Source organism: Camelina sativa, chromosome 17 (genome assembly GCF_000633955.1).
Source record: "Camelina sativa cultivar DH55 chromosome 17, Cs, whole genome shotgun sequence".
Lineage (NCBI taxonomy): Eukaryota > Viridiplantae > Streptophyta > Magnoliopsida > Brassicales > Brassicaceae > Camelina > Camelina sativa.
The window spans coordinates 17519332-17543261 of record NC_025701.1 but is presented as its reverse complement, the minus strand read 5'-3'; the positions used below and the strand labels follow the sequence as shown (position 1 = coordinate 17543261).

General features: G+C 33.9%; 6 protein-coding genes and 1 long non-coding RNA gene across 9 annotated transcripts; 1 reads left to right on the top strand and 6 right to left on the bottom strand.

Annotated features, from left to right (window-relative positions):
* On the bottom strand, positions 3492-5674 carry LOC104757513 (phosphatase IMPL1, chloroplastic). 2 transcript variants are annotated; one of them, XM_019239123.1, is made up of 10 exons: positions 5281-5674; positions 5065-5132; positions 4815-4948; positions 4642-4730; positions 4454-4511; positions 4327-4379; positions 4023-4235; positions 3840-3941; positions 3602-3737; positions 3504-3554 (listed from the first exon to the last, which is right to left on the bottom strand). In XM_019239123.1, exons 1-9 carry the CDS (start codon positions 5575-5577, stop codon positions 3639-3641), a joined length of 1113 nt encoding a protein of 370 aa, XP_019094668.1. In that variant the 5' UTR covers positions 5578-5674; the 3' UTR covers positions 3504-3554; positions 3602-3638. The 2 variants fall into 2 exon arrangements, with proteins under 2 accessions (XP_010478562.1, XP_019094668.1); XM_010480260.2 differs by having other exon boundaries at positions 3492-3737.
* On the bottom strand, positions 5761-7122 carry LOC104759584. Its single transcript, XM_019238948.1, has 2 exons — positions 7110-7122; positions 5761-6692 (listed from the first exon to the last, which is right to left on the bottom strand). Exons 1-2 carry the CDS (start codon positions 7120-7122, stop codon positions 6379-6381), a joined length of 327 nt encoding a protein of 108 aa, XP_019094493.1. The 3' UTR covers positions 5761-6378.
* LOC104757512 lies at positions 7464-8815 on the bottom strand. The gene is made up of 2 exons (XR_762435.1): positions 8341-8815; positions 7464-7791 (listed from the first exon to the last, which is right to left on the bottom strand). It is a non-coding gene; the product is annotated as an uncharacterized LOC104757512 (long non-coding RNA).
* On the bottom strand, positions 12151-13155 carry LOC104757511 (sulfiredoxin, chloroplastic/mitochondrial). Its single transcript, XM_010480259.2, has 5 exons — positions 13035-13155; positions 12764-12927; positions 12630-12663; positions 12449-12542; positions 12151-12345 (listed from the first exon to the last, which is right to left on the bottom strand). The coding sequence occupies exons 1-5, from the start codon at positions 13102-13104 to the stop codon at positions 12330-12332; spliced, it is 378 nt and encodes a 125-aa protein (XP_010478561.1). The 5' UTR covers positions 13105-13155; the 3' UTR covers positions 12151-12329.
* LOC104757510 (14 kDa zinc-binding protein) lies at positions 13210-15005 on the top strand. The gene is made up of 6 exons (XM_010480258.1): positions 13210-13321; positions 13415-13522; positions 13597-13683; positions 13799-13946; positions 14492-14609; positions 14692-15005. Exons 1-6 carry the CDS (start codon positions 13287-13289, stop codon positions 14757-14759), a joined length of 564 nt encoding a protein of 187 aa, XP_010478560.1. The 5' UTR covers positions 13210-13286; the 3' UTR covers positions 14760-15005.
* LOC104757509 lies at positions 16972-20285 on the bottom strand. Of its 2 annotated transcripts, none has more exons than XM_019239114.1 (6): positions 20086-20285; positions 19087-20024; positions 18188-18997; positions 17912-18079; positions 17705-17758; positions 16972-17593 (listed from the first exon to the last, which is right to left on the bottom strand). In XM_019239114.1, the coding sequence occupies exons 1-6, from the start codon at positions 20174-20176 to the stop codon at positions 17381-17383; spliced, it is 2274 nt and encodes a 757-aa protein (XP_019094659.1). In that variant the 5' UTR covers positions 20177-20285; the 3' UTR covers positions 16972-17380. The 2 variants fall into 2 exon arrangements, with proteins under 2 accessions (XP_019094659.1, XP_010478559.1); XM_010480257.2 differs by having other exon boundaries at positions 19087-20009.
* Positions 21338-22472, bottom strand: LOC104757508 (MADS-box protein FBP24). Its single transcript, XM_019238947.1, has 3 exons — positions 22214-22472; positions 21659-21737; positions 21338-21550 (listed from the first exon to the last, which is right to left on the bottom strand). Exons 1-3 carry the CDS (start codon positions 22399-22401, stop codon positions 21338-21340), a joined length of 480 nt encoding a protein of 159 aa, XP_019094492.1. The 5' UTR covers positions 22402-22472.

Here is a 23930-nt window from a genome sequence, read left to right as displayed (position 1 = left end):
GACACCAGTATGGTGTCGGTCGACACCAGATTGTCAGTGTCGATCGACACCATCTGGTGTCGGTCGACACCCTTCTTTCAGCTACGACGGATTGCTGTGTGCTTTGTATAATGCCTGGTTTGTTCTATTGATTGTTGTTTGTGGCATGTAGAGATCTTATTGCTTGTGTGTATAGCCCAGTAGATGGGAGGATTGCCTCACTGAGTGTTTATCAAATACTCATGCATCTCAATTTGTGTTTGTGGTGCAGGTAAAGGCAAAGTGTGATCATGGAATCAAAGGCAATGAAGAGGAGGATGTTCTAGGGACTTGATTGATTGGTTACCTGGCATTGTTAGGTTGCTAGAATTGAGTCTTAGAGCATTGTTAGGATTGCTGGTTATTTGATTTATGCTGTTTGGAATTAATGCTGGATATTATTTATTTGGTTATTTGTTATTGGTTTATTGGATATTTATTGGTATGTTGTTCCGCTGTTGGATTGTGAATGTGGTTAGGTGGCTAGTGGATATGGGACCACTAGTTGTGGTTAATTATTATATTATTTTTATTATTTAAAAAAAAAAGGGTCGGTCGCTTCAGTTTGAGACTCGAAGACAGTAAGAATGTATATCCTCTGAAAATTATTTAAATAATTTAAGTTAAATATTACTTTTACTAAATTGTATAACATAACAAAGCTAAAGAAATTCTGGAATATTTAACGTTATACCTTTCCAAAGTAGGAGGACTGGTAGCTTGGAAGCATATCACATAACAGTACAACTGGGGCTTTAATCAGCAACTTCTCTATTAAAACTTCAAAATCTGCATCTGCATAATTTTGTAACGTGCGCCTGTAGACAATCATGTCTTTGACGTGATTGTTATTAATCAGATAATATTTCTCATTTTCGACGTTATCAATTGCACCTTCATGGTCAAGGTGCTTCTTCAAAACACCAATTAAAAACGTCTCAAAAATCAAGGGATTGAACCCTTGTAAACCATTAATTGCAGTGAATTATCGATGATCTCTATAAAGAGCCCAAGCCCAACAAGTTCATGTACAACAAGAAAAAACACTTAAAGTTATCAAGCAAAAGTAATCTATACATGACTATAAAACAAAAAAAACATTTGACAACACTTATTTAACATCATTTAGAGAACTGATATTAAAATAAATAAGTGCAACATCACTTATTTTAATCGATCTTAAATTACTATATTGTGCGTCACATTTTTTATTTGATACAAAAAAAAACATCGTTTACCAATAACCGTCCCAATTTCATATTTATAAAATTAAGTTATAGAGATTTACGATAAATGTAGTTGTTTTAAAGGAAATGCAAAAAAAAATCAATTTTCACTTCATTTCAAAACTTTTTATACTATGTAAAAATCTTGATAGTAACATTTATTAAAACAACACTGAAATATTGTAGCATCAGTTGAATAAATAATGCTAATAAAAAAATGAAGTGATGCTAAATTTGAATTATAGTCACTTTGTAAGTGATGGTAATTTTTTTAGTTTCACTAATTTAAGCAATATTTTTTAAGAAAATCATATAATTATAGTGTCATTTTTTAACCTGTGCTAACTTAAAAAAAGAACTGATGTCAAATAAATTAATTTTTGTAGTGATACCTTTTACTTGATTCCCTGGTGGAAGTTCGATGTCACGTTCCATTATCCACGAAAAACTTAATACCGTCCCTCGTCATGTGATCATCTCCTACTGAAAACTCATTCCTTGTTGATTTAGGGATACAAGCAAGTTTTTGTTTCAACAGTTGGAGTTGCTTAGGGATATCTAAGAACGAAGACACAAAATCATCAACACTAGCCCCAGAATGAGCCGAATATAAAAGAAAGAGAACATGTGAGATAACAGGGTAAAAAGGTAAAATATATACAAACAAATATTATAGTATGGGAAACTAAAAGTATTTTTTTATATAGGTGTCAATACTAATATAAATTATATAATTACAAATAATATTATTGAGATTGTTTTTTCTAATTATCACAACTCTACGTACTATTAGTTATTTTAAATAAATAAAATTGAACTAGGAATAAAGTCGTTACTTTTGTAAACCCATAAATCATAGCTATTTTGTGAGTATATATATATATATATATATATCCTACTATATTAATTGGGAAGTACAAATATGAAACTAACTTTAAAAGTGTAAAATTTACATTTAATTGCCATTGGAAATTAGAAATATTTAATAAAGATTAATTACTTAATTTAATAAAGATAATAAATACTTTGACCAAATATAAACAGTATATCAGAATTTTCTGATAAAATCTTTTAAATAATTATTAATTTTCAAAAAAATATATTTTTCTTTTTCTAATAAAATATGGACGAAAATTATTATTTATTTTTAAAAATATATAACCAATCAGAAATTTTAAAACTAAGATATTCTATCCAAGTAGATAATATGATTATTTTTAATAACGAGATTTGGAAGATTTTGTTAAGATTTTAAAATTATGGTTCTCTTATCATCTTTCTTTTATTTTATTTACAAATTGTTTTGAATTATCATATAATACTTATGATTGATAAATATGTAAAAAAAATTATGCATATGTTGTGATTTAAATTTTTAAAATCAAAGATTTATTACTCAATCTATGAAGAAAAAATGTGTATTTTAATTTTTCACATTGGTGGATTGGTAAAACTAAATTTATGTGGCTGATAAATTCATAAATTTGATTTACTCACAATTACAATATTATAATTACTACTTCAAAATTTTTTACAAAATAATGATGCAAATAATACAAACAAGCAATATAAAACTGTATTATACATCAAACAAATTAAAAACTAAAATATTCTAAAATAATTAGTATTCAAAAAGATATATATAGATTTACCGAACAATTACAATATTAAAAATAAATACTATCTCAAACAAAATAATTTTTTTAAAAAAATATAACAATAAATTTATTATTATTAAATTATTATTTTTAGAAAAAATATTAAACCGTGCTATATAGCACGGGATATCTCGTAGTAAATTATATTTATGAATTAACTCATGTTGTACGTACGTCGATAGCTCTTTTTTTTCTATAACTCATGTTGCCACATCTTTTTTAATAAGAAATGACCAAAACTCTGATAAAAAATGTGTCTTGATTTTGTAAATTTCTTGTTTAAATTGAGCAGAGCAATAGAAAAGCATGGGTTTCATAACCGAGTGGTCTTAACTTTGTTTGGGGGAGGTGACTCGAGATATTGGGTTATCCCTAGAGAACCACGGTACCTTCCGATTCATTCTGAGGTGACTCGATCGAGATATTGGTTTGGGTTATCCCTAAAGAACCAAGGTACCTTCCGGTTCAGTCTACTAACCAAGATACTAAGCTTCAGTTTGGTCTATATGAGGTTTGGACTAGAAGATGGAAGACCGTTCTGTTGATCCATGAAGCCTTTTTGTTCACCAAGTTTAAGAGAATATGATCATTGTTGACTGTATAGTCTGAACACGAATGTTATACCTCAAATTTCGAAGATTTAGTTCTAATAAACGAGCTTTACACCTTAGATCATAATTATGTAATAAATGAAGAAAAGCCTTGTAGCAAAAAGGTACACTTTCTTGAACAAGTCTTAATGTTCTGTGTGATAATCTTCTGGCTTAAACCACAGCGAGAAATCGATTCCTTTCGACTTCAAATTCTCAGTTGCGGGTGCGATTCTCTCCAGAAGCTACAACGATTAAACAAGAAATATGTTCAGACCTTATCTCTAAACATAACCGATTGAAAGCATTAACAAAAGTATTAACAGTTCATCAAACCTTTCACTAACCTTAGAGTGAAGAATGCCATTGGACACCAAAACAGATCTATCAAACACAGAAAACTTCCCTCCGTCCATTCGAGTCACAGCTCCTCCAGCTTCCTCAACTATCTGTGTCCATATTCAGACATGGATTAAGTTCTACAACATATGTAGTTTGGTATGAAAGAAAACAACAAGAAGGAAAATTACAAGAACACCAGCTGCCATATCCCATGGCTTTAAACGGTACTCCCAGTATGAATCTGCAATCCCAAGTGCCACGTGACACATGTCAACTGCTGCAGCACCGAGTCTCCGCACTCCCCTACTCACATCAGTGAACTCTTTGAACAATTCCATGTTAGTACTCCACGCATCATCATGTTCATATCCAAACCCTGTGATAAGGAGTGCTCTCTCCACCTATACTCAACCATAATAGATGTGTTATAAAACCAAATCTACTGAACACACCATGTCGAAACTAAATTGGATTCCTGATAAGTTTACTTACAGCATCAGTTTTACTGACATGAATTTTTTGCCCGTTACACAATGCTCCACCACCTAAGAAGTGAACTAGTTAGCCAAATCATAAATACCTAACCAAACTAGACGAACATAAGCTGGCCACATTGTACCTGCAGTTGCAGAAAAGGTTCGAGTGTTCCAACACATTGGACCACCTACAAACTCTACCTGCACAATGAAATTTTTTGGTTTCTTACTTATCCTATTGATCAAAGAATCAGCAGAACAAGTAAAAGTAACCGCAGAACAAGTAATAACAAGTAATAGCTAGTTTGTGCAAGTATAAAATCAGATCTACCACAGAAGCAGCAGCGGGATTGCCACGATACAGAACACCCACAGAAACAGCAAAACTGGGATATCCATGAGCAAAATTTGTTGTTCCATCTAACACATAAAAGGAAGAAACTATCACTCAAACCTCACACAAATAAAGAGGAAAGCAATGAGATTTGTTAAGGAGAGCAAAACCTAGAGGATCAATGCACCAGAGGTAATCAGAGGACGAATCGCCGATGATACCTCCTTCTTCACCAAGAATAAGATGATCACTAAAATTCTTTTTCACTACTTCCAAAATAGCAGCCTCGCTTGCTTTATCAGTACTGCAAATTCAGTAAGATACTAACACTTTGAATGCTTCAAACAAAATCAACGATGAAGAAACTAGTCCTCAATCTATACATACACAAGCTAACAACTTAAAAAGAGAAGTGCTTACTCAGTTACCAAGTCAGTGAGACCTTTATAAGTGATATTCCTTGGCTTATTCACAGCTTCCATGACCACCTGCCAAACCAGATGATTCAAATCAAGTTAGACTTTTTATTCTTCTCCTTCTGCTCTATGAACCTAAAGGACTCGATTCTATTACCATTGCATCCTCTAGTAAACATAAATTTGGATATTGTATTGTAAAGACACGAAATTTTCGAACCTCGGCGCCGGTTTTAGCGGCGAGTTCAACAACTTCAAGGAGATGTGAAGGCGATATAGTTCCGGTGGATTTAGCGCCGATTCTGGGATAACGTGTCTGATCGGAAACTTCAGAGACAAGAGCTTTTGTTTGAAGTCTCGTCGTGGACTTGCTCAAGCTATTAGACAAAATCCTCCAACACCCATGTCCGGTTACTGTCCGGCATGAAAATGGGTTTTGCAACGGAAGAGATGATGATCTGGGTATGTGAGAGATTCTCATTGACATGTTCCCCGAGAAAATTAGAGACCTTCCCATTGGTATCGCCGGAGAAATTTTGGATTTTTTTTTTTTGTTTATATATGGACGCAAGTGAGTGGATGAACAAGGGAGAGAGTCCCAACAAAGCTGATAGAAAGATACCATTTTTATTAAAATATCTGAAAAAAAAAACTTACAAAGATGGAATTTTTGTGGTGTAATTTTGAAAATTCACAAGACTAAAAAGGAAACTAAAAGGTAAATGATGTATGAATTACATGTGTGTGGTACAGTATTGTTTGTTGTTGATTGATCACACTCAGCAACAGAAGCTAAGCTCATTGTTTCCAACATCTTTTACAGAAAGCAGAAATAGTCTGAATCCAATGTACATAAGCAAGAACAGCTGAGAAGACTTGGAAATGACTAACAAAAAGAAACGATTCTAATCATTTCAATCCATCAGAAGCAGCATCCAACTATCCAAGTATTGTAATTGATTCGACCATTGCAGATTAAGAAACCAAGCAACTAAAACTACTCAGTTTGCAGTAACTCCCACCATAATGTCTCCGGCTTCATAACAGCTTTTTCAAATACAGATTTCAAACCCAATTCGCTATACCAAACCCATATAAGGAGGACTAATGCAGAATGCAGATGAACCAAAATTCACAATCTTATGATTCCTCTCATCTCCTCAAAATGATCAGCACATTCTTCTACTATTCATGATCTCTCATCTCCAACAGATGCAATAAAAGAATCAGACTTTATAATCCCTAAACCTCTAATTCCCCCAATTACAAAGCTCAACCACATCCAACAACAACATATAGTAATGGCTCCTCTTAATATCTACCGCTGCTCAAATTGTCTCTGATGACGAGAGAGACATAGAGATAGTGATAGTTGAGCGTCCTCGCACTGTTTACGCTTGAGGCTTGTTCCGCCGCTAGAGCAAAGCGACCTCACCGCCTCTGATTCATCAGGACAAGCCTCCGCCACCACGCACTCCGCAAACGCCTTGTTCAAATGTCTGCAGCCTGATCTCCTTGCTGGTCCCTCCGGCATCCGACGATGGCACTGCAACAGTGCTTCCTCCAACCGATCGCAAGATCTCATCGGAATCCGAATCACCCCGCCCTGATTCTTTCCGGTGATCGATCTCTCTCACTCACATGATCTTCTTTGATGAGTCGCGTTGTTCTATTGGAATCATTAGTTTAGAGTTTGGGCTTCGTCTTGGGCTTTTGAGTTATGAAGCCCACTTAGTATTACATCACACTGCAAACAACACGAATTCAAAAGTAATTAAGAACGAGAGATTATAAATAATATCAATCTTTTTTTCTTTATAATATTTCTTGGTTTTAAAGTCAAATCACATGTGGTAGTTATAGAAAAGTTTTGTGACTTTTGTAGTCTTTGCAGCCAAGGTTGCTTCTTCAATAAGAAGTGGTTATGGATGTGACCAACTATGTTTTTTACTAGATGAGCGAGTGCTCACGCTATAATTAGTCTCTTATTATGTGTCATTATATAAATATGCATTTTTTGTTTTTGCTAGTCATTTTTCTATAAATTACTAGTATTTGTCATGATGTAAGATATCAACTCTCATACATCTTATAGATCCATCCATGCACAATTGTTTCAAAAATGGATTTTTTTTGATACATCAATATATTGATATATATATATATATATATATATATATATATATATTAATACGGTGATTAAGGATGGTTTGCTACTCTGGTTCCACTCGCGAACTTAGTTTGCTACGTTTTTAACATATTTCAGAGTGATTTTAGGTTTTAAGGACGCAACTTGTTTGTACAAAAGTTTTTTTTTTAATNATTAAAAAAAAAAAAAAAAAAAGGATCCTATCTTTTATTAATATGAATTGTGATATCATTATCATCCTTGCAACCCTAGTATCTACAGATTCCAAAAATCTTTATATTTTTAATCTCAAACACATTGTATATATGACCACTTTGGGAAATTTTTTTAAAGTACTTGTCTATGGAAACCAGTACTGTTTGTTTGTACAAACCCCTAATTGTAACAAATGATTTAAAAACATCAGAAACTAGCTATGAACTAAATTACAATTTTAATTTGAAAGTATGAGGAAGAATAATCTTCATGATCTTAGTACAATCCATATCACGCGCGCGTCCTTCAAATGAAAGATCTTCGAAACAAACTAGAATTGCTTATCAATGTAGAAATCTCAATGTCGGTCGTTGGTTATGGCACAACCTATATTACAAATAACATGAGTCTGCAAAAAGGTAATAGTATGCAAGATTGGTCTTATGATGTATATAGAATATGAAGGATAATGGATGTTGCTTAGTCATTGAATGGAAGAGATTGTAAAACTGAACGCAATCTCTCATTGCACAGCAAGCACAATGATTAAATCATAAAATTCCATATTAAAAACATATACTATGTAAGCACTAAATTAGGCAATTTAACAATATATGACTAATTAAAAATCTATACATAACTAATACAAAAATGATCTCGAAGAAGATAAATTGTTGAATTATAAACTAATATATTATGTTTATTTAATTATAAATCTTCGTATAGGTCAAGGGAAAGAAACACATAGGCACATGTAAACGCGTTCCTACCAACGAACATGGACTTGTGGACATGTATCATATACACAGTATTACAGTAACTAAAAACATTAATGCGCATAATTCGGAGAATGAAGATGTGATACTATGAAAACAACACATTATTGGATTTACTAGCAAGTACAAGAACAAGACAAGTAGATGTGTTTTTTTTTACCTTCGATGATAGAGGAGATCGTCAAAGTTAAACGCGGCCGGATTGACTTTATCATGAAGTTAACTTTATCGTTTCTGGCTAAATTGTTGGTGATTTAGTGACTGAAGCTGCAGGATGACCTAGTACTACTATCTATATACACACACACGCACACGCACATACATCTGTATACTAATGAAAACCGAATATATAATGGACGTGTTCAAATTGGTGTATCTTACCATACACGAAATGCATGCATGTAAAGTTGTAAATTATGTACACAAACATGCATGAATCCATAAATTCATATTACAAGTAGTCAAAAGAACAAATGATCATTAATTATGGAAATTTATGAGGAAAAAAACGCTTTTAGTTGTAGAAAAGGAACTTGAAAAGAAAAAAAAAAACTCTGAGGTGTGGAAATTAGCAAGTGTGTGTGAGTGAATACTTGTATACATGTATAGAGGTGCGTGTATGTCGTATATAGTAATTACCAGATCATGCTGGCAGCTTCAGCCTCTCAAAACCAACATAGATATAGATCCATGCATGTGTAGGTAGATATGTAAATCGTAGATGAACAATTAAGGAAGAGGATGAGAAGAGAAATACCCCCCTTGTGAAGCTTATTTTTCAAGATTTTGGTTCTTAGCAGAGAGCAACCATTAACAAGAAGAAGAAGAGATATGAAAAATGTCTCAACTTGATAATCTTAGTTGAGATTCTTCTTCTTTCTCTCTCTCACACACATGTATATAACAAAAAATTATCAACAACAATAATTATTTATTTAATAAGAAATAACAACAATACACGTTACACAGATGCTTAATTGGATAAAATGGACCACAAATAGGCATTTTTTGTCAACATGTGTATTTTTTTTTGGTATACAATAACCTTAATATAAATTAATACAGTTGGAATCATTACTTTTTTCTTAATATCAAGGTAAGATATTTTTTCGTGAAATTTAGAAGAATGTGTTTGGACAGTCTCATTCAAGTATTATTAATGTTTTGGACGCTATCAATTTTTTTTTTTTTTAGTTTTGGCTTAACAAGAGAATATACTGTCAAATAAATTTTAGATTGAAATATTAACTTAAGTAGTTTATACTGTCATTATTTACTTTATTATATAGCCAAGTATTTCGATCTCCAAAATGTTTATTTACCCCAATTTATGATAAGCTGGCCATAGTTAATAGTTATATATAAGTTAACGTAATAATATTAGAATTTTTTAAAAACGAAAAAGATGGATGAAGAAGAGAAGATAGGGTCTAGGAATTAATGGCTGAGACAAATGAAAAGGATACGACCAAATCCGAAATCTTCATTGCACGCGTCTTCTGTCTTATTGCATCTCCTCTTTCGTTTGTCCTCAGACATCACAATCCATCGATCCAACATGTTCACATATACTGATATACATGCATACACAAAAGCAATTATTATGTGAAAGCTTGAATTTCTTACATGAAACTCAAACAGTCAAACTGCAACGTTCGAAATAGATTTAAGATTTACTAAAGTTCAAACTAATCTTGAGATGTGTAAAGGTTATAAATATATATCAACAAAATAAGAACTATATTAGGATTACGATAGAGTACAACAATTGTATACGTTTGTGCTCATCTTGTTATATTTATATTTTGAAATCTCCTATATAGAAAATTACAATGTTAATATCACGAAAGTGAATTGTAAATTTTAAATATTTATAATAATTTTGATATATTATTTTACTTATGTCGTAACCAATCAATTCGGATACAACATATTTGTATACATATAGATCACTAGGGTATCAATTGGTGTGACAAAAAAAAAACAAAAAAATGTGTGTATTAATGGATGTGCTAACAAGTAGTAATAAATGGACGTTGGGCATGACAAGATTGGTTGGAAGATGGAGTTGTCTTGTGTAGTGTGTTGTCTCTTGTCATCTCTACTGTCTTTTGTTTTGTGTTTTACATACTATATCAATTGAACATTTCCAGTTGTACGTACGTAAATATATAGTAGCATAAAATTCACACATGCATTTTTTTCTTAGAAACAATGTTGGAAAATTTAAAATCCACATTACTTTGACACAAGTAAGCTATGTTAGTTTTAATTTTTAACGAAGGCATTAGTAAGAGACGAAGAGTTGATATGTATCTTCATAATATAAACCCAAAAAAGAAAAAGAAAAAAAAAACAAGTAGAATGTGCTATGCGTCTATGATAACTCCATTAATTATTTTTCTTGTTTTTGTTGTTATAATTGACGTAACTAATTTAATAATTGGGTCCATTGAAACGTGATTATGTTTTAATGTCTCCCATGATTGAAATCAGAAAAGATAATTAGACTTTATTAAGTATGACGAGAAAAATAATCCCCCACTCGTCTTTTTTGGTTTGACAATTAGTTTGTGAATAAGATTCGTTAACCAAACCAAATCGACGACGTGATCATATGTGTCCGTCAATAAGCATCTGCCACCTAGCAATTTATACTTATGAGATTGAGAACTATACTAATTTATTATTATTCCAATTTCCAAAGTTGGTAACTAAAAAGTAAAAACAAACACAAACGTTTTTTATTCTTTTAATTACATACTAGTTGCAAATTAAAAACTCAAAAACTTTATTAAACGAAAAACACAATCATAATAAAAAGATCAAAGCTGAAAATCTTAAGATTTCAAGAAATTTTTTCTACAATTGTCGTAGCCTCTTTTATCTGATTGTAACTTTGGTGCGACTGCGAATTGCTGTACGATTTTAATGTCCTTAAGATTCTTAACTTTAGTACGATTTTAATGTTTTTATAAGATGATTAGCTTTTTGTGTGATACTGTGATTGTACTAACGTTTTAATGTTTGATAGTACAATTGTGTAAAGTTTTGTACTGTTATAAACTTTTTTTAACGATTATTTGCCTTTGTAATATTTGTAAGTTTATGGCTGTAAAAGGTTAAACAGTTGAGTGTAAGCTTTTTGTCTAGTTGTAAGTTTGTGTATGATTGTAAGCATTTTAATGATTACGCTTGCATGATTGTTAACTTTTATATGATTGCAACTTCGCAAGCTAGTGTACGACTATTATAAGGTTTGTAACCTTCGTTTGTTTGTGTAAGCTTTGATGTGGTTATAAGTTGTTGTAGGATTGTAAACTATTATATGTGTGGACTGTGGTTGTTGTTAATTAAGCTTAAACCCATGTTCTCCTTTCTTTAAATTAAGGTTTCGCTTAAGAGTGAAGACTATTTTCAGGAACAAAAGGTTTTATCTGAAGAATGAGAAGAGATAAGAAGGAAAATGTTTTTTAGTTATATGTAAGACCCTGGTCAACAACGTTTCCAGCCATTACTGCCAAGGGGATATGGCGAAGTAAAATCATTTATGTCTTTGAAAGAGCTTCTACGTCAACCCCATAGGTGTTGATTTGATCGTTTTCCCTGAGCTATGGATACGTGAATTGGTGAAGAAGTAGTCGTTGTATGCAAAAATGGGCAACAACATTTGGGCTATGCGTTGGTGCCCCTGTCCGTTTGATACATGATTGTTGACAGCAACCGAACAAAATATGTTTCGTACTGAATACCGCTGAAACTCTGTTTCATCTTACTGATCATCTCGGCCATCACTAGCTTTGACATTGTTTCAGACTTAGTTTGAAGGAAGCGGTACCTCCACTACAATGCCTCCCGGCTCCCGCGAAAAAATCAGCAAAAAAATAACTTCTCTTAAACTGTGTTTCTTCAACTTTGTTTATCTTTTCCTTTTTCTCTAAGACCTTCCAAATTTGTTCTCAACAATGTATCACTTTGAAACCTTTTCATCTAGTACTTAATACTTTATACTTAGATTACCAAATCTATCACAGAGATTGTACAAAGTTCTTACTTTTAATTTAAAGATAAACCACAACACTTTCAAATTCACACTCTCGACTACCCCTTACCATACAAATTTAATATACTTCAAAAGTAAACATTCTCTCAGCGAAGATGATGCCTGTGGCAACCACAAAGAAGCTCTAATGTAAAACAAATCTGTAATCGTCAACCCAATTTTTTCATATACAAAAAAAAAAGAAAAAGAACACAACATTTATTACCTTAGTGTTTCCTTAGTTCCTTTGCGGATTTTGCAACGTATAGTCGGAAGCCCTAACTTCTGATGCGCCTCGTACCTATGACAACCCGAGAACCCTACAACAATGGAGACGCTATAGGCTTAATAATAATTTTGATTACAGAAATCATGATGAAGAAACAATAAAATTTAAGAACAATCACCATAGTAAGTTCCATCAACTTCAATCACATCAATCTGTTCAACACAACAAGATTAGATTCTTCAATTTTAAAGTTGAATTATGAATCGAATAAATAATTTGAAATCGGAAATTGGATAAACCGAGTTGCCTAACCGGAACTTGAAGACCGATTACACTGATACTTTCCATAAGCTCCTTCACTTTGTTCTGATCATTGGATCTAGTTCTCATCAAAGGTCTCCGTATCTTATCCAACGGTAATTCCACTATCATCGGACCTACACCGCCGCTTGATCCTCCGATCACCGGCGGCGATCCTGATATTCAAATTTTTTTTTAAAAAAAGAACAGAGACTCAGGTTCATCTTCAACCTTGGTTATAATAAACAACTGTGTAAAATGGATTATTGAGTTAGATCGTTACCGTTGGATGGAGAAGCTGAGACGGAGAAGCTCCTCGAGCCAATTGGTAATCTCATCATCAAATTCGCCATTGTTTTTGTCACCGTCTCCTTCTCTCCTCTCAATCTCTCTAATAATAATATTTGTGAACGAAATATAAAGTTTGAATACGATGTCGTATAAGTAAATATCAAATACGGCGTCGTTATTTCGAAAATGTTGAGAAGAAAAGGGTCTGATCGAAACGGTTAACGAAGCAGAGAGCTTCTTCTCAATGGCTGTCACTTCCTCTTCTATGCTGCTGCTACGGTAAAACTCTCTCTCTCTCTCTCTCTCTCTCTTAATACAGATATGTGGTATTGTTGAATTTGTTGATGGCGTTGAAGTTGTTCGTGTTTTCAGGAACTTTTCTACGGCGGGGAGAGTTGTTCAATCTGTGAGAGCAACTTCGAGGATTTGCTTCTCCACGGGAGAATTGATTAGGGTTCTCCCTCATACTCGTTCCTCTAGGTGAGATTTTTTTGTGTTATGTGTTATGTGGATTATTGGAATTTGAGCTGATTTTGGTTTAATCGATTGTGTAGATTCATTTGCTCTACTCGTGCTGCTCATAATGAAGAGGCGGCTGCGAAAGCTGCAGCTTCTCTTGCTGACACCAGAGCTCCGACCATGTATGGTTTCTCTTAATTTTTGATTTTGTCGTTCACGTCGCATTGAGATTTTTACATCCGAATTATGAAATTGTGGAGTTGAAATTATCCTATCTTCATATTTTGTGGTTTTTAGATTTGACATGATTATAGCGAAAGAGATTCCATCAGACATTGTCTATGAAGATGAGAACGTTTTGGCATTCAGAGACATAAACCCACAGGCTCCTGTTCATGTTTTGGTTATCCCCAAGTTAAGAGATGGCTTGACCATGCTTGGCAATGTGAGTCTCTTTTAGACATAAACCCACAGGCTCCTGTTCATGTTCTCTAGCAGTTCTAAAATCGAGATGTTTTGTCTATGACTGAGAGAAAGGTCTCTCTTGGCGTTTGCACATTTGAAAACAAAAGCGGAAAACAGATTAGGATAGTGTCTTTCTTGACTATACGTGTTTGCAATCGCATCCCCCACAAACAGCTTATTGGACCATGTTGTGGATTCAGATAGGATAGTGTGTTTCTTGACTATTCGTGTTTGCAGTTTCATGCCCGCTTCGTATTGAATCTTTTTATTTCGTATCTACTGTGTGGTGTGCTCATAGAGTCTCATCTTGAAGCCAGTATGATTGTGTTCTGTAACGAGTAATGACTAGTATTATGCCAGTGTTTCTGATCAATATATGTAAATGCTTTATCTTTTTCCTGCCCGTGTTCGTAAACCGATGACAAGAGGAACAAGTCATTGAATAAACATGTGAAAAGGAGTTTTAAGCTTTTATTTTGGTGGAACAGATACCTGAACTTATCTAATCCCTAAGCGCCATCGCAGGCTGAACCAAGACACGTCGATGTTCTTGGCCAACTTCTACACGCGTCAAAGATTGTTGCTGAGAAAGAAGGCATCCTCGACGGGTTCCGTGTGGTTATCAACAACGGTGTTGAAGCCTGTAAGTCTTTTCTTTTCCATCCAATCAAACATCATCATCATCATCGTCATACACTTAACTGAATTAACTTCCTCTCATCCAGGCCAATCTGTTTACCATCTTCATCTGCACGTCCTCGGAGGCCGACAGATGAAATGGCCACCAGGTTAAGAAGAAAACATTCATGTTAAACCAAAAAAATTGTGGCCTACGAGCTCCAAAATTGTCTGCTTCAATCCTGTCTTTTATGGTTTATGAGTATTTACCACTGTTAGATTTATCCAGTTGTGAGTTCGTAGAGATTAGATGGCTTCCAATTTCCATTTCCAATTGTAGTCTAGTCGAGTTCTTTTTCTCTGTTCATTGTTAGAAATAATTATCAACATTTTATATGATATGAGAGTGTTTCTCTCCTAATAGCGTTTTACAGTTACTGTATAAGGATCTATACATTTAAATGAGCTCTATAGAGTTAATCCACTCCACTTATAACTTTTAAACTCCTCAAATACCCCAAGCCTTCTACCAAAAAAGTACTGAATACACAGAGTTATATGAGCGGTCCTTTAAAACAAAATGTCCAATACTTTTTCAATAAAATCATAATGCTAGATTAGAACTCCAAAGTCCAAATAGCATATGCTTAATTCTTATCAAAGACATGCATGTGACTTGTGACTTTTAGTGGTTTCATATGAGAAAAATTGGTGTAAACCAAATTTGTTTAGGCCATTAATGGTTGTAGTTCTAAAATGGTTTTTCAAATTTTGATTTCTTTGATTTTAAGTTTGTAGAATATGTATTTTTTTAAAAAACTTGAATCAGTGAATGGTAGTTTATTTTGTTTTGGGTTTTATGTTGATGTATTATATTTTTCTTTGACAAAAAATTAGAGAACAGAAAAGTGATCCATGGTTTTATAGGGAAAAACCCAAAAATATGGATTTTCATTTTTCTTTGAAGTTGTTAAAACACTCCAAAACTATATTCTTTGTTTTATATGAAAACTTGTTTTTTCTTTTTCAAAATCACAAGTGGCATGACAACAAAACATATTGCAAAAACTAAAACAAAAAGAACTACTTCAAAAAACCAAAAACATTGATGGTCTTAGTTTCTGGTCTATTGCACATTACTTCTAAATTGTTTATGATCACAGTTATAAATGGATGTTCTGGGTATATATATATATACATTGTTATATAGTATTATTTTGTAGTTACTATAGTCAAATGTTGTTTTTCTATATATCATTTCTATTATTTATCACTTAAAAAAAATTATGTTTTGCTTTATTTTTCCTTATGTTTTGCTATATTTTTGCATTCTTTTTGTATATATACGTTTTGTTGGGGTTAAATTGTCAAACAATGCCGTTTAGTTTCATTGCTAGGTCCACCTTTCTCTAAACCAAACAAATATAATAAGATCCAAACCTAAGTTTAATTTTTTTTCACAAAACTAGTCGAATATTTGTGAGTTTCAACTTTCTTATTTATGAACATCTCAGTTGACCAATAACCAGCGGACATAAATATGAGCTGTTGACTGTTGTTCGGGCATCACACTAGTGTCCAAGATTTATTTATATATTATACATAAAACAAAATAAAATTAACCGTTCCAAATCGGGATGGTAATGACTTCGGTTTGAGGAGAAATGGCGCCTTCAACGAGGTGCTGCCATTGTTTTGTATAAAACCAGGACATCGAAGATTGTAGCATCTCTCACTAGTGTATGCATCTCTATGCAAAACAGAAAAAGAAACTTATCACATACACATACCGTCCAGAATATGAATAATCTGGGCTGGTAGTCTGAGGCTCTAAGTATAGCCTGAGACTCTGAGTATAGCTTGAAAGAAACCTAAATAGAAAGTAACGAAACAACAATTATAGTTTTAGTCATTCACATATATAAGTTAAAAATAAAATTTGTATAATAAATACTTACTAGCTAGAAATCTCACTAAAATCTAACCTGCCATCCGGCCTCGATAGTCTTCATATCACCTTTCTAGTATGAACCCGAGACGAGCCAAAAATGGCCTAAGCTGAACTCGCGGACTTGAGCAACTTTCAGACATAATCAGAAACATGAAGCTTGTGATCCTTGAGTGGGATTAATGTGAGAATAGAATCAGTAAAAAACAAAATAGTTGACGTGATTGGCACATGATTATATCGTCTCTCAACGTTATCTAATATATATAAAGTTTTAGTATACGGTGTTTAGGAGGTCAAATCGAGTCGACAGCTAAACAATTAATTATAAAAGAGGTTAAAACAATTCAGCAATCTTGACTTAGATGAGCAAATGGAGAAGTTTCACAAAACTAATAATAAAATTATTCATTTTATAATATATATTTCACAAAACTAATCGAGGCAAATGAGCTTCTGTTTCTAAATTTAATTGACACAAATATTGTTAAGCAAATGGAGAAGAAAAATCAAAAAGAAACAGCTACTACTAATTACCAAGTTGTGATGCTACAACTTCATGAGGATAAGAGTTTTTTTTGTTGTTGAACCTCAAAGCATGGTCAATGTCCATTAGAAGTCAGCAAAGACAATAACCGGATATATTAACTAGCTGTCTGTTATTATCTGATTATTAACGAGACAATGAGCCTGTTCGTTTCGTCACCGCATGTATTGTTGTTCGTTTGGTTGCCGCAGGTGCTTGCGGCAAGACGCTACGGGGAACGCTGATTCTAATTTTGGATGTCGATTAGTTGCGGCGATCAAAAAGATTGCGTTTGCCGCAGTCGCTGCCGCAGCCGCCTGCATCAACGAAACGAACACGCCCAATGCCCGGCCTTAGTTTGAGCCCAGTCTTGTGGCAGCTGGGGGAGGTGACGAACGCCGGTGGCTTCCTCACCGCAAGAAGGGAACTCCTTCTTCACTTGCCGGTGCATGATGTCATCATCTTCTTGCCTTTGACACTCCAAGGCACGTACCGGATTGGATAACTGTGTGCTTCCTTCATCCATGAGTATTTCCTAATGAACAGTTATACCAATAGTTAAAAATGGTCATACATTCTAAAGCTTAAAAACTTTATTTATATTTTAGCTATCATCAGATTATAAACCATTGGCAAGAGAACTCACCTTTCCCTTTCCCTTATACTTGTCTGTTTGTTGCTGCTGCCGCATGAACTCAAACTACATAATTAATAAACAAGAAACATGAACCATTGAAACTGTAAAAGTTGGGATATGTGTATGTTTATAAAACTGTTGTTCATCAAAATACATGTTGTATATGAGTCGTCTGAATAATGAAATGTATGTATATAGAGTGTGTATACTATATACCTTACGAGCATTATGCAGAGAAGATTCAAGTTGGATCTCGAAACGAAGGAGCTCGTCGTAGTTTAAATGATTCAGGCTATGTCCTTGGTACAATTGAAGACTCAGTTTAAGATTTTCTATCTCTCTCATCATTGATTCTTTCGTCTTCACACAATTTGGACAGTGACCCTACAAGAATTTGAGTATGATAACAATCATAAGTGAGGAAGTGAGTCGTAAAAAAATCAGTTAAAAAAATGGGAATGGGATGTAAGAATGTAAAAAACACACACTTACAGAGTCGTTAATTTCCTGCATCAAATCATCTTCCTGAGTGATCTTTAGAGCATCTCCATAATCATCATACTGATCAAATGTACCAGAGCTTTGCGCATTTCCGTCTTCATTCCATAGACTCTGAACACCCTCTCCACCTTCCCTAGCCTGTGTCCCTAGACACTGAACATCCTTTCCACCTTCAATGTCACAAGCTGACTCACTTCTAGTTGATATAGAGTGAACCTCTACCCGTTTGCGTTTTCGAGTTTCTGTAGGGGTTGCATCAGTGTTAGCCATCATTTCCAAACAGTTGGTGTTAAGCCCGTTTGATCGGCGAAGATTAGATGCTCCTCCTTCAGGTGTGTCATCTTGAGAATGTGATTTGGAACCAACAAGTTCTGTAACGTCCTCCCTAATCTTGTTTCTAAGGTCTTCATTCTGTTTCAGTATCCACTCCTTCATGTCATCCAAGTGAGCAAGCGTGACGTACCCGGGGTCGTTACTTTCTCCACCAACATGAACTTTGGCCGTTGGTTTTTTCTGAGAAGTATGTTTGTGGATGTTAGTAGGAGGCTTGAAAACTTCCTTCTCCTTCATAGAACACCTAGTAAAATGTTTAGGCTTCGCCTTATCTAGAATACGCTTTTCTTGAATATTAACCTCTTGATTTGCTGCTTTCAAGACTGGCCATTCAAACGGTTTGAAAACATGTCCCTCGTTGATCAGTTTCAACATGAAATCCACCTTAGGATCAGAAACCTCTGTTTCCCAAACCAACTCTGTTTCGTTAATTATTCCCTTAGGATCCAATGTATGTGCAACCAGAAGCTACATTACATTAAGGGAAGCTACAATGTGTTACAACTTACAACATGATAAATAATAGTTATCTATTTTAGAATGAAGGGTTAGCTAACCTTGTCATCAACCTCAGCGTTGTGTAATTTAGTCTCATGAAGCAAAACTGCGAATGACAACCCTTCAGCTGACCTCTCAGTGAAGTTACGAAGATCCAACGGATCTTTAATCCTCTCCAATATAACCGGAATGGATTCAAGAGCTTGTAACTGTAACGCTAGAGGAAAACCGTAACATGCACTCGTCTTCTGTTTCAGACGCTTCTTAAGCTTCCCAATCGGATTAGTCGCATCCTTAGGCGGCCCGAAACGACGAATGGTCGCGGTAAAAGCTAACCTCCCCCAGGGGTAATCCAAAAAGTAGTCAACATCATTCAACATCTCCACAAACTCAGAACTAACAAAGCTTTGGTCATGGCATACAACAACACCATCCACAATCGCAATGAGAGCAAGACAAAGCTTTTTCCAAGACGAAAACTGCTTCTTCTTATCTGTCGTTTTATCGTTTTGTAACAACATATCCAACACATCTGCGACCGTAACCATGGTTTTATTTCCAAACAGCCTATGCCACACAGACAAGTACCGATCCTTATGCTTGTCTACCTCATCTTGTGTTGGTAACTCACTGCAACGAAGACCAGTCACAATGTGAAACTCTCTTATAGAGAAACGCATTGGGTGACCACCGAACACGAACCATATCTCGTGTTTCTTTTCTGTTACGAGCTGTCGGGAGAGCAAACCGTGTAACAGTTTACCTGAATGTGAGCATCGAGCTACAGGGAGTTGGAAGAGTTTACCGAATTGTGAATTCTTGATTTGTTCCCATTCTTTAGATCCTTTGAGAAGTGTAGCGATTGTACCGAGGTACTCTGGTCTCGAGTATATGTTAAGACGTGCTCCGTCTGAGTAGCTATCGACGGGTAAGAGACGTTCCGGTAGATTAGGGTTTGGAGGATCTTCGATTTGGTTCATTGCTGCACGAATCGGAACTGGAAATGATCAGATGTTACTATTTAGATGAATCGATGTCGGGACATTTTTTTTTTTTACCTTCTGACTGTGTGGAATTGTCGTTGTCTCCTTGTTTATTAGCCGTCGATCTCGAGGGAAGACGGTGTCGTCGAGTTTTTTTCCGGTTCATCGGAATTTCAGGTTGATTTGGTTTCTCCGAACACCTTTGTTTAATTGGAGAATCCAGCAGTGGCAACGAAGTGTAATAATATCTAGTTTACTGTAGTGGCATGGAGTCGCAAATACGGTAATTAAACAGAGAAACATTTCCTTAAAGTAACCAACCCGAAAAGTTCAATGTCTTTGTTTGTTGGTTAATTAGAAGAAAGACCGGAAATTAATTAACTGTCTGATATCAATAACCGAACCATACCAAATCAAACCGGGTCAATTCTTAATGCTATGAGAAATCGAGAATGACTGAATGAGTTTGATGATATAACTATGAGGAGAATGAGTTTGATAAACTATGAGGTAGACTAGTAGTTATATGGGACTTGGTTTGGGGTTGGTTGTGAATTGTGATGATGAAGATGGCTGTGGCAGCTGGAGGAGCTGAAGAGCACCGGTGGGTTGTTGTTGTTGTTGTTCTTCCTCACCGTCAAAAAGGAACTCCTCCTTTACTTGCTGTTGCAGGCGTGTGACGTCATCATCATCGTCTTGTCTTTGACACGTCATCATCATCTGTCTCTCTGCTTGCCACATCAGATGCTCCCAAGAGCTTCCTCCTTGTACCTTCATATTAAAATGCAAAAATAAAGAGCTTTTTTTTTTTTTTTAGTATCGACATTTATATTAAAAAGCTTACAATAACATACATATACAAAATGAAAACATGATAGTATTTCTTATATTATACACACACAAAGGCATGCATGTACCAGATCGGGAAAATGTTGGGTTTCATCATCCATGAATGTTTCCTATAGAAAAGAAAAAAAATATAGTAATGAGAACATTTGAATATATATGGTTATTTATATTATAAACCTTCGAATGTTAAACAATGACTACTTTCTGATTTAGTGCAGGGGGAAAATAATTACCAAATGACAATAACTCACCTTTCCCTTTCCCTTAAGCTTGTTTGTTTGTTGCTGCTGTTGCTGCGTGAACTCACACTGCATAATTCCCTTTAATAAACACAAGAGTTTAGAACCATTACTTTAAAAATTTATAAAACCATTCTAACAAAAGAAAAATCTATATATATAGTGTGTGTTATCGAGTGTTTAAATACCGGTCACCAAAATATGTACTTAAAACATACTTTTCGTTTAATAAATAAATGTCATTTATAGAGTGTGTGTGTGTACGTATAAATATATACCTTACGAGCTCGGGCATGTTGAAGAGAGGATTCTAGATGAAGTTCAAACTGAAGGAGCTCGTCGTAGGTTAAGAGATTCAAGCCATGTCCATCGTACAGCTGAAGATTGATCTTAAGATTCTCGATCTCTCTCATCATTGAGTCTTTCGTCTTCGCACAGTTTGAAGACTGATCCTATATATATAAGAAAATTAATTTTTATTATTAATATTTATCCTATAAGAATTTTAGCATGTGCTGATATTAAATAATAATTCATGGAACTGGCAGAAATTTAATTACTGCAGGGTGGAAACTGTGATCTGCAGAGGTATGACCAACTTCTTTTTCCTTTTGGTATCTCATGATGAGATTCTCCATGCTGATGATATGTTGCAAAAAAACAAAATAAAATTAGGAAATTAAGTAATGGAATACAGAAAATTGTTAATAATGATGTGTTATTTTTTTTATATTCATTAACAAGAAAACTTTTTTGGATCAACATTAGAACTAAACCCTGAGACAAGGCTAAATATCAGAAAACGGTCTCTTAGTTCATCGATTGAATTTTTTATTAAAAAAAGGGTTCAAAATCAAGCCAAGAAAGCATATAACTTCGGTAAAATATCAAACAAGCGTACCAGTGCACATAAAAAAAATAAAAGATGCAACACTAATATGAAAACAAGTGATGATGATAACATCAAGAAAACTCAAATTTTTGGTCTATATTATAAAAAAAAAAAAAAAAAATTCATTTTCTTGTTTATCCCACCAAAACAAAGAACACGTACGTACGTACACATGTATGAGTCTACAATTATATACATATAAGTGAAAATATATAAATGAAACCTGGTGGAGCTGGAGCAGAACTCATAGAGCTTGTTGGAGTAAGAGAAGATGATGAGACCAAGGGGGACATCGCAGAGAACAGAGAGTTCATGAGCCTTCTTTATCAGACTCTTTCTTCTCTTTGCGAATGTCACTTGCCTCCTTATCTTATCCTCTATCCTTTTTATCACTGTCTTACCTTTCCTCATTGATCTATCTTTCTAAAACCCTAATCTATAATCTCATGAGAATGCTAAACGAGAGAGAGAGAAAAAGAAGAAAGGTAGTACCGTAGCAAATGAAACCTTGAGATGATCAATTGCTATTTATATAGACGTACTGCTACTTTCATATGTATATATCGATATATGTGATGTTTGCGGAATCTTTTTGATGTTATACTCTATACGTATCAATTATTAATTTGAAGGCAACCAAATGGTACTTTGATCTAGCCCGGTTTGGGAGGGCTCATCAAATAAGAATACGTAAATAAGAATGGTAATTTGAGCATGTTCAATTAATTAAACCGGCCGGTCTTGGACACTTGTTGTTAGTTGTTACAGTTCTTTGTACAAAATTTAAAAGTTTAACTAAATCAAAACAAAGGTTGAAAGTATGTATAACCAATTAGGATTAATCCATTTAGATAGACTATACGGTATTGAAAGTAGAAATTAAATAAAAAGTGTTACATTTATGTGTGTGTAGGATTAGTGCTTATACACCAACATTTGACTGTTAGTTCTATTTTCCTTACGTAAAGACTTTACCAAAGTTAAAAATTCAACTAAACCAAAAAAGAAGCTATAAGTTCAATAATAATTTCAACAATATTGTTACAGTTTATTAAATATCCAAATTGATGTTTAATACGTTTGAACTTTGAAGCCTGAAATTATAAAGTTGATATCGACGTTTAACAGTTGGGACCATCGGTCCATGTGATATCTCTGCACCCTCCGATTCTCAGTAGAAGTAACCATTATTCGTCAAATTAATTACTGTTCTTTTCTAAAAATAAAAACATGTAAAATAAAATAAAAACCTGTAAAACAAAACAAAACCTGTTAGAGATGTATCAAAATCCATTTTTTTTTTAAGTATTAAAAGAAAACTTTAATTAATTTCACCGGTTTGCTCTTTCTAGAAACTTTGATCCTATTTATAACATGGAAACATAAATAGAAACATATATTAGTAGTATAATCACACATACAATCGAAATATCAAACCATCACAATTTTAATGTCTCAGATTAAAACATTTCTGATATGTCGTTGAAGTTAAATCATGTTTGCATTCCTTAAACTTAAATATTTTTAACACGTAAATAAATAATACACATAGTTAAAAATAAAGTATTACAATAGTTGGTATTACAAAAATGAAAAGTCTTACCAAGATTTAAAACCAAAAAAATAAAAGTCTTCAAGCCTGATTCATCATGATTGCGTCTCTCAGAGATCATGCACAAAGAGTTGTGACCAATTACATATGTACTCCCTCTGTCTCACAAAGATTGAAGTTTTAGAGAAATTTTTTTGTCTCCCAAAGATTGATGTTTTGAATATTTTTAATAATTTTTGTTTTAATGATTACTGATGTTGTAGAGTGTATGGAGTGTAAAAATGGGAAAGTGGAAAAGTGAAAATAATAAATTATAAATTAATCATATATTCCCTCTGTCTTAATATGTGTGTAAAATACTAAACTTCAATCTTTGTGAGACAGAGGG